A 10401-nucleotide genomic window follows, 5' to 3' on the forward strand; every position below is an offset into this window, starting at 1 on the left:
AAACGCGGCTGGGAGGACGGTGGCCGTGAGAGGACATTACGCGAAATACGGTAGTAGTTGTAAGCAGAGCACGTGAGAATTCTGTTTGTTTTGGTATATATGGGTTTATTTATTATTTATTCATGGAAAAAAAATGAAGATTAAGAGAACAGAAAGAGAAGAAGAGGATTTCGATGTGGATCAGGATGTTTTGGATCGGATTCTGAACAAGTTGTACGATTTTGGTGAGTAAATCAAACAAAGCAGCTAACGCTAAAGCAGCTAACTGCAGCGGCGGACACAATTATCGACACCTGAACGATCTTTTGGCCGTTGCAGAAGTAGAAAAGACTTTCGGTATGTAAATTGTGCATGAATAATTACTCAAATTTCCACTGGGAAAACAAAAAACGAGTTGATTCCCGATTATGTAGTGTATCAGATCACGTGACACTGTTCCACAATTATTGGCACCTTTGTCCACGGTTATCGATACCGTTTCACGATTATCGACACCGAGATGATTATTTATTTATTTTTTAATTGTATGTGGTATTAAGTCAATAAAATATAATTTTTATTTGAAGTTTGTTTTACATAGACTTATATTTAGTACAAAATATATTTTATATAAATATATCGATGTTGGTGTTAACGTAAATGAGGAAATTTGTACACAAATTAACTTGATAATGTTGAACCTGTGTCAGAAAATCTTTTTGTTCCACTTTCTAAGTCTTTTCGTAGGTCATATTTTGTTAAAGTGCATATCCTGGACCAATTTCGTGTTTTTTTTTTTTTTTTTATATGAAAGTATGTCCCTTTACACACTCATCCAGAAGGGTAATTTTGCACAAGGCCATCTGTCTACAGCAAAAAATAAATAAATAACAAAACGCGTCTGGAAAAATCCCAAGGGAGTCTGGAGCCAGATTCGTGACGTCACGTGCGGAGAGCTTGCACGGGTTCAGCGCACAGTCTGTGTAGACCAAGTTTAGCAGCTAGCGATTTTGCATTGAAATATGGACTTGTCGCCTGAGCTAAAAGCTTCAGCTTCTAAACCCATGGATTCATGTATCAATGCTCATCTATCTACTGTTACATAAATCATATTTTTTCTAATTACTATTATGTATTTATAGATTTCTTCATTTAAAAGAGTACTGGCTACTGTAGTACCCCTTTTCCACCAAATCAGTTCCAGGGCTGGTTCGGGGCCAGTGCTGGTGCTGGTTCACAACTCGTTCAACTTGCGAGCCAGCTGAGAACCAGTTTGCTTTTCCATCGCTCGCGGTGCTAAGGGAAGCCACGTCATTACGTCGTTGTATACATCATTACGTCGCTGTATACGTCAGTTACGTCGCTACGTTTCCATAAACCTTGGCGCGAATGTCGAAGCAAAAACAACACGGAAGAAGAAGCAGCAACAACAATAATAATGGATGACTTCGCGTTTGTACAGCTGCTGCTTCTCATCGCTTAAAAATGGCGATCTTTCACGGTCTTGCTATTGTTGTTGGTCTTAACAACTCCCCCCCCCCCCCCCCCCCCCACTGACGTAAGCGGTTCTTTCCTCTGGCCCAGCAGAGAGTTGGTGCTAGCCTGGAACCGGTTTTTCTGGCCCCAGGGCCAGTTCTTTGTCAGTGGAAACAGAAAACCCGGTTCCAAACTAAGCACTGGCCCCGAACCAGCCCTGGAACTGCTTTGGTGGAAAAGGGGCATAGGAGAAAGATTTCATAAACTACACACATGGAATCGGCTAAGCAGGGCTGTATATACATTTATTGTGTTTGACGGGTCCCAAGATCTCAAGCCCTGACACGCAGATCCCTTGATACATATGAAGGAAGTGTATTATCGCCCAGTGCTTTCGTGTTGTTTACTCTTGTGTGTGTCAATAAATAACATTATTCGTGTACCACACAAACACAGGAACACCTAATTTAGAGTATAGTCTCTCTTATTTCTTACCCTGGCAACAGTCAACTTGTGAATCTTGGTCTTTTTCTCGGCTCTGCTTTGGTCCTCGGCTTCGAGGGCGTCAGTGGATGCAGCACTTCACCTTCTGAACACGGCTGGGTCCTTTGGCGACGCTGACACAGATGGAGACGGTGTTGCTTTGCGCATTCTAACAGCTGGAACTGCGTCTTTTTTCAGATCAAGTTGCTTCTTGAAGCCCATTTCCCAAAGTTTTCAAAGTCGTCGGGCTTTATGAAGTGAGCCCCGCGTATGATGCTGTGGTCTGTTGCATGTTGCCAGTTTTTCCGGGTGCCTCGCACGAAGCGCTCCCATTTCTCTCTCATTGTCCGGTCTTTTGGAAAACGATGAGTGCTAATCCCATCAGGATCGGTGTTGCTACACCGTCCTACGATACATCTGTTAACCATTTTAATAATTACGTGATAACGTTGAAGAAATTTGCAGAAAACCACCAGGTCGTTTTCTCATAAACAAACCAGCGCTGACGTAGGATTCAGAAGGAGGCGTCCCGCACGCGACGTGACGAAAATCAGTGTTTGCCAGGAAATCCAAACGCCAAGTTTTTTCAGAGGCGGACCAATTCACCTCAAATGGCTTGATTTCAACTGAATTTTTCTGGTATTGCGCAAGGTAAAAAAAATTGCACAAAATGCAAAAGGTGACAGATATTTGACCAAAGTTTAGTATAAAATAAGAGAATTACATTGATCTTTCTCCTAAATATACCCAAGATGTGCCCTTTAATCATTCATTGTTTGTATTAATTTCTAGTTTTTTAGTTTACTAATAAATGCCAACAGGGAATCGACATTGTAACCACATGAACATCCAGGTCAGAGGTCGCATGTCATTCCTCGAACCAAAATATTAAAATGTCTACTGATCTTGTAATACGTGGTAGATATTTAGCACAAACTGCAAAAAAAAAATTCTGATTATATGCTCGGAATTTAATTCTGCTCTAATTCTATTTATTGCAATCGGATTCCAGCACTTTTATTTATTTTATTTTATTTTTGTAAAGTACTTCATCTACTTCAACAATGTTACACAAAGATCGATCCATAACAGTTGTAAATGTCACTTAATCCCACAGGGTGTCGATAATGGTGGACACCGGTGAAAGTGATCACTATTATCGACACCTCACGTGACTTCTCAAACGCGCGTTTGGATACAAAATGGCGACTGTCAAATGAAAAAGTAGGCTTTGACGAGGAGATCATGAAATATCGGTGAGTTTGATGAGTAAAAACATGTCCATGATCTTTCCACTATGCTTACCCGCGATGATAACGTCCATCCGGGTTTTCTGAAAAATTGCTGATCGTGCTGAAAAAATTCCATCTCCGGTAACGAGCTGTGTCATCACAGCAAGATCAAAGGGCGAGGCGGGTCTTCCGGTTGATTTAATTAACCAATAATAAGTGTTGTAACTGAAACTCACCTTTTGTAAAATTATTTTTTATTGGTAAATCTGAAAAGGTGTCGATAATTATGGACTGTCGATAATTGTAGCCGCCGCGCTAGAACAGATTAGCTAGAATTGAATAGAATTGAATTTTTCATGGAGTCAAATAGAATAGCTTTCATCACATTAGATCAGTTTTAATCAAGTAGAAGAAATTAGAATACACTTTTATCACCATAGAATCCAACTTTATCTGAATAGTATTGAGTAGTTTCACTGGAATTGAATAGAACTGAATTTTACTCGAATAAACCGGAATAGTTTTGATTTGGTTTTTTTTAATCGCAAGATAATTTAGAGCTTTATCGGAATAGAATAATATAAGAAATGGATCTAATTTGATCACAGTAAATAAGAGTTTGTTTTATCACAATAGAACGTAATAGAATTTCATTCGAATGACCTAGATTTGGTTTTCTAATCACAGTAGAATATAGCTTCATTACAGTGCAATAGGATTGTTTTACTCAAGCTGAATAGAATTTTATCAGAATCGAGTGGATTATGACATTCGAATAGGTTTTTTAAGATGAAATAGATTTTATTGCAGTGGAGCAAAATAGAGATTTATCAGAGAAGAGCGAATCTTTTACGTTCTAGTTTCTTATGGAAAGATGATTTCTGGTCACAGCATCACAAACTATTTACATGTTTACACAATTATGGGTTGATGGAGAGAAGGAGGGGATGGATGGATGGACAGAAGAATGGACACTGGGATGGATGGATGGATGGATGGATGGATGGATGGATGGATGGATGGAGTAGAAGGGATGGAATTGAGGAAATTATGGCTGGAAGGTAAAAGGGATGGATGGAAGAATCTACAGACAGTTGAGGTATAGATAGATTGATGAATGAATGAACAGATGGACAAACCTGAGGATGGATGAATGGACTTGTAGTTAGATAAATGGATGGATGATGAACTGGATGGATGGATGAAAGGACTGATGGAAGAATAGACACAGATAGGTGTATAAAAGATGGTTGGAAGAATACAGATGCATAGATTGATGTGCAGATGAAGAGATGGATGGATGGAAGGAAGAACAAAAGGAGTAGAAGGGATGGAAATGAGGAAATTATAGCTGGAAGGAAAAGAAAGGGATGGATGGATGGATGGATGGATGGATGGATGGATGGATGGATGGATCTACAGACAGTTGAGGGATAGATAGATAGATAGATAGATAGATAGATAGATAGATAGATAGATAGATAGATAGACAAACCTGAGGATGGACGAATGGACTTCTAGTTAGATAAATGGATGGATGGATGGATGAAAGGATCAATGGAAGCATAGATGCCAAGATAGATGTATGAAAGATGGCTAGAAAAATATGGATGCATAGATCTATAAATAGATGGACTTGTAGGTTGTTGGATGGATGGATGAAAGAATGAAAGGAGTAGAAGGGATGGAAATGAGGAAATTATAGCTGGAAGGAAAAGAGAGGCATGGATGGAAGAATCTACAGACAGTTGAGGTATGGACCCTTTTCACGTGACGTCACGACAAACGCGGCCGCCATTTTGGACATGTACTACCAGTAGTTTACCACAGCCAGCATTGAGGAACAGCAGCAAAGAAAGTGTTTATTTTCAGCAAGACTTCCATCATGCCACTATATTGTTGTGCACCTGGATGTAGTAACCATCAACAAACAAGGCAAGGGTTATCATTTTATCGGATCCCGACGGAGAAGATGGATAGCGGCCATTAACAGATTGGCAGCCCTCGGCATACCAGTGCTTGTGCAGTGACCACTTTGTTGGAGGTAAGACGAATAAAATTAGCCAGAAAAGGCATTACATTGCTGTTAACATTCTGTGGCGGCGAGTGTGTAACCAAATAGGCTAAAATAACCCATTGTAACCTCTTTGTTCTTCTGTAGTAGCTATTAGCTAACGACATTAGCTAGCGTTGTGTTCCTTTGCTGTTGGTAGACTGTAGGACAGATCAGAGGCAGTGTCCTACAAACGGCGCTTAATTTGAGGGGGAGCAAGCCGGAGCGCGCTCCGGAACCTCGGGCGTTGGCTCCGGCAGCTATTTACACTGGATCCGGTGATCCGACACCTCTCTTGACTATGTAAAAAAAAAAAAAAAGATTGTCTTTAGGCTTGCCATCCTTCCACTTGTGAGTGGTAAGTGATCTGCGCTGGGATCACACACACAGCGGCTCAGTCCCGAATCGTGGCTCGTGCACTTCACTCGCGCGCTGTGTGAGCTGCGCAGGGCCGGAGTGCGCACCCTCCAGAGGGCACTCGCTGTTCAGGGCGGAGTGATTTGGAGCGCAGGATGCCTGCGGAGCCGAGCGTATCCGTGTATTGGTGTTGCTGTGTGCAGACGAATCGTGTATTGGTGTTGCTGTGTGCACACTAATCGCTTTTAAAAACGTTAATCTGATGATCCGCTGATACGGTCTAATGTAAACATGGGCTAAGTGTTCAAAACAAGAGGAACATGTATTTGTCTCTTAAATCCAGGCCGTTCCCTGTAATCTCTAACAACGGTTGGAGAAAGTAATGGCAAATAGTGAGTGCACAAACCATAGAAGGTAAACTGTACACAGCGCCAGGGCAGTGTGATGGTATGTCTACTTTTAGATTGTGTTAGCTTATCAATGAACACACTCGTCACTCGACGAGTTTCACGTCTTTACGACGGATACTTAAATGTGTGTTAGGTATTATTGTTGCAGTCTAAGCAGTCATTGTAGCAGCTAGATGAGCGAGAACCGAAAGGGTCTGTGCCATAAACCCTTATTTCTGTACGGCGTTGCTAATGTGTCGTTACTGTTGTTATTTCTCCCTCTGCTCGCCCTGTAAATGCCCTACGTCGCTGGATAGCGAAGGTGTTTTCTGCATCTCGCTCCTTTTTCTTGTATGTTCTCCGTTTGTCGCCTTCCTCGCATTCAAACCAATTCGAGCCGAAGTCCGCTACATGTCCAAAATGGTGGTCGCGTTTACGAAGGTCACGTGACTGAAAAGGGTCTATAGATAGACAGATACATTGATGAATGGATGGATGAACAGATGGACAAACATGAGGCTGGACTTGTAGTTGGATGGATGGATGGATGAACTGAATGCTGAATCAATGGATGGATGAAAGGACAGATGAGTGGACATGGATGGATGAAAGGATTGATGGAAGAATAGACACAGGTGTATAAAAGATGCATAGATTGATGTGCAGATGATGGATGGATGGAAGGAAGAATGAAAGGAGTAGAAGGGATGGAAATTACAGCTGGAAGGAAAAGAAAGGGAGGGATGGATGGAAGAATCTCCAGGCAGTTGAGTTATAGATGGATGAAAGGATAGATGATGTATGAAAGATGGCTGGAAGAAGAATACAGATGCATAGATAGATGTGCAGATTAATAGATGGATGGACTTGGGATGGATGGATGCAGTAGAAGGGACAGAAATGAGGAAATTATAGCTGGAAGGTAAAAGGGATGGATGGAAGAATCTAGAGACAGTTGATAGATTGATGGATGGAAGAATAGACAGATAGCTGTATAAAAGATGGCTGGAAGAATACAGATGCATAGATTGATGTGCAGATGAAGAGATGGATGGAAGAATGAAAGGAGTAGAAGGGATGGAAATGAGGAAATTGTAGCTGGAAGGAAAGGAAGGGATGGATGGATGAAATGATCTACAGACAGTTAAGTATAGATGAATAGATTGATGAATGGATGGATGGACAAACATGAGAATGGATGAATGGACTTGGATGGATTGATTTGAGGATTTCTGTTGACAAAATTCTATCATATCTATTATGGACAGAATGAAGCAGTAGGGGTGAGGATTTGGGAAAATCATCACCAAGGAAACTGTGACAGATGGAGCTGCTGAGATGATCTGAACTCTTGTTCTCTCTCTCTCTCTCTCTCTCTGATCAGGAGATGGACCAGACGACAAGCGATCAAAGAAAAAACGTAAAAAGAGGAAACGGATAAAGCAGGACGAAGAAGAGGAGGAGGACGTCACGGCGCAGGAAGAGGCTTTAGATAGGACCGATTATGAAAACGGTGGCACGAAAGTGAGTGACATGACCACCAACAGCGACTCTGAGACTTTAGAAAGCAACGCGCCGCGTGTCGAGATCGTTACGTTTCAGGATCCTTTGAAGAAGAATAAATTAAAACGGGCTGTCGAAGCAGAAACCAAAGTAAGCCGAATAGTATCTGTATACGTCTTTCAGAATTCTGAACTTCGTTTATTTCGAAAAACGAGTGAATATTTCTATTCTGTCTGTGTTCTTAGGTGGCTGAAGTGAAGGAGAAAAAGACAAAGGACCTGGATGTTCTCAGCATGGAAAAGGTACTTTCATTTCATTTCACAAATTTGATTACTCTGAAAGTAAGTGTGCTTCAAGATCCATATTCAGTGTTCTTATGAAGTGGGCGTGTCCCTCCACAGGCTCGGCTAGACGTCCACCAGTTCGGCATCAGGGGATTCCAGAAGCACCAGCAAAGAGTTTTCGAGCAGGACAGAGCCATCATGCTGGGAGCCAGGGTAAGGTTTAACAAAAAGGTTTTCTGAAAATTCCGTATTATAAGCACGGCGAGTCAACAATACGTCTGTGTTTCTTTTCTTTTTTGCTCTTTTATCAGCCTCCAAAGAAGGACTACATCAATTACAAATTGTACCAGCAGATGATAAAGGAGAAAAAGTCCAAAGAAAAGGAGCAGGAGGCCAGTACGGTAGGTCGAAGACTCTGTTCTCGAGATCGTGTGTGTAGGTTAAAGGAAATTTTTAGGACTTTTAAACGACATACAGATTGTGAGACCTGACTAATATTCATGTGCCTTGACACACAGGATGTGCAGAACAAAAAGAAGAAGAAGAAAACATCTGGAAAGCAAAAGTACGATCAGTGCTTATCATTCATTAATTCCAGTTGAGTCTTAGTTAAGGTGTCGAATGTCGCATCTTTTAATCCGTTAAACTCCTGATAAAATCTTCTCGATGAATTGTCTTCGTACAGTGTGTTCTAGCATTATCATATTGGGATGTTTTGTGAAACGGCGAACGATCTGACACCGATCAGCCATGACGTTATGACCACTGACAAGTGAACGTTGATTATCTCATTACAATGGCACCCGTCAAGGGGTGGGATATATTAGGCAGCAAGAAAGGGAACAGTCAGTTCTTGAAGAAGTTGATGTGTTGGAAGCAGGAAAAATGGGCAAGCATCTGAGGGTAAGGATCTGAGCAACTTTGACAAGGGCCAGATTGTGATGGTGAGACGACTGGGTCATTTCTCCAAAATGCCACATCTTGTGGGGTGTTCCTGATATGCAGGGGTTAGTACCGAACAAAAGTGGTTCAAGGATCCAGAGGTGAACCAGCGACAGGGACATGGGTGTCGAAGGTTCATTGACTGACACCTTATAGTCCTGGGTATGACTTTAAACTGTAACCAGTGGTGAGTCTCAGGTCCAGGAGGACTTGAGTATTGGGGAAAGTGGCGTTACCCCTTAATCACCATTGTTCGGAGTGGTAGCACCTGCCTGGGTTCCAGCTATGGGTTAAATAGTGCATCACCAATAAGGTGCTGGTAGCAGGGCGCTTTTCGGTGCGCTGTGGCAGATGAACCCAACTGGGTCAATGGCACACCACCTGATGGCATGCGGAAGAGCCACTCAAATGGCCAACGGATGGCATCACTCGGCAAGTCAGTTGTCACTGCAGGGCGACTTCCATACCTGTCAGGTCTGTGGCACTTTTGTGCCCCACTTGGCATCAGGTCTGGAGGTCCAGAGAGACAACATGTTGGGGGCACGACATCGTTACTGTGCAAGGCACTTCGTTAGGAAAGGAGAAAGAAGGCCTTGCGGCCCATCTGCGTTTCTGTGCATCCCAATGAAGCGGTCATCATCGCTAGCGATGGACAGCCGACGACGATTGACACCTTTCTGTTTTCGCCAGCATGAACTTTTTCAGCAGTTTGTACTACAGGAGCTCTTCTGTTCTTCTGGATTGGACCATATGGGCTAGCCTTCGTGCCCCATGCGAATCAACAAGCCTTCGACACCCATGACCATGTCGCCGGTTCACCGGTTGTCCTTTGGATCCTTGGACCACTTTTGGTAGGTGCCGGCCCAGTCATCTAGCCATCACAATTTGGCCCTTGTCAAAGTCGCTCAGATCCTTAACCTCAGACGCTTGCCCATTTTTCCAGCTTCCAACACGTAAGCTTCTTCAAGAACTGACTGTTCTATTTCTTGCTGCCAAATATATCCCACCCCTTGACAGGTGCCGATGATTGATGAGCTCATTACAATGTTATTCACGTCAGCTGTCAGTGGTTTTGTTATGGCTGATCGGTGTGTGTATATGAGGCTGTATATCCAGTACATGTCTGTTTTTGGTCGAAGTATAATGTTTTCTTGTTTGTTTTTAGGAATGTGAAACGTAAATCCGGTTCCTCCAGCGCGGATCCGACAGGCCACGTGGGCCGCTTCAAGGACGGCATGCTGGTCCTGAGCTCGAAAGATATTCAGAAGTTAAATAGAAGAGTGAGAAAGTGACGGAGAGAGGGGTGAATTTTGCTGCTTTAACAGGACTGAACCAAATCTCCACCACTTTACCTGTAATCGAAATATATGATGCGCAGTGGATTATGGGTAGAAGCAAGAAATCTCACAATGCTGGACAGAAACCCACTGATATTTCGTGTGTGTGTGTGAGGGAGAGACATGAATAAAAATGAAAACCTGACACGTGCCTCGATTTATCACGGTTTTACTCATTTATGAAAAAGAGAAGGAAAAAGACAACGCTTTTGGATTACACGTGATAATTACAATGCAGTCGTAATGATATATCTCACACAGAGGTACAAAACATTAACATAGAGGCAGGAGAAAGGAGGAACCCAGAGTAGAAAAATGAACAAATTAGAAGAATCACAGCACAGCTTTGAAAAACAGGCTCATAAT

General features: G+C 42.4%; 1 protein-coding gene across 1 annotated transcript; it reads left to right on the forward strand.

Annotated features, from left to right (window-relative positions):
* The first annotated feature begins 27 nt into the window (after positions 1–27).
* On the forward strand, positions 28–10180 carry c2h1orf131 (chromosome 2 C1orf131 homolog). Its single transcript, XM_060913918.1, has 7 exons — positions 28–224; positions 7354–7622; positions 7718–7774; positions 7874–7969; positions 8068–8157; positions 8275–8321; positions 9864–10180. The coding sequence occupies exons 1-7, from the start codon at positions 134–136 to the stop codon at positions 9988–9990; spliced, it is 777 nt and encodes a 258-aa protein (XP_060769901.1). The 5' UTR covers positions 28–133; the 3' UTR covers positions 9991–10180.
* The last annotated feature ends 221 nt before the right edge of the window (positions 10181–10401 follow it).

Source organism: Neoarius graeffei, chromosome 2 (assembly GCF_027579695.1).
Source record: "Neoarius graeffei isolate fNeoGra1 chromosome 2, fNeoGra1.pri, whole genome shotgun sequence".
In the NCBI taxonomy this organism is placed as follows: Eukaryota; Metazoa; Chordata; class Actinopteri; order Siluriformes; family Ariidae; genus Neoarius; species Neoarius graeffei.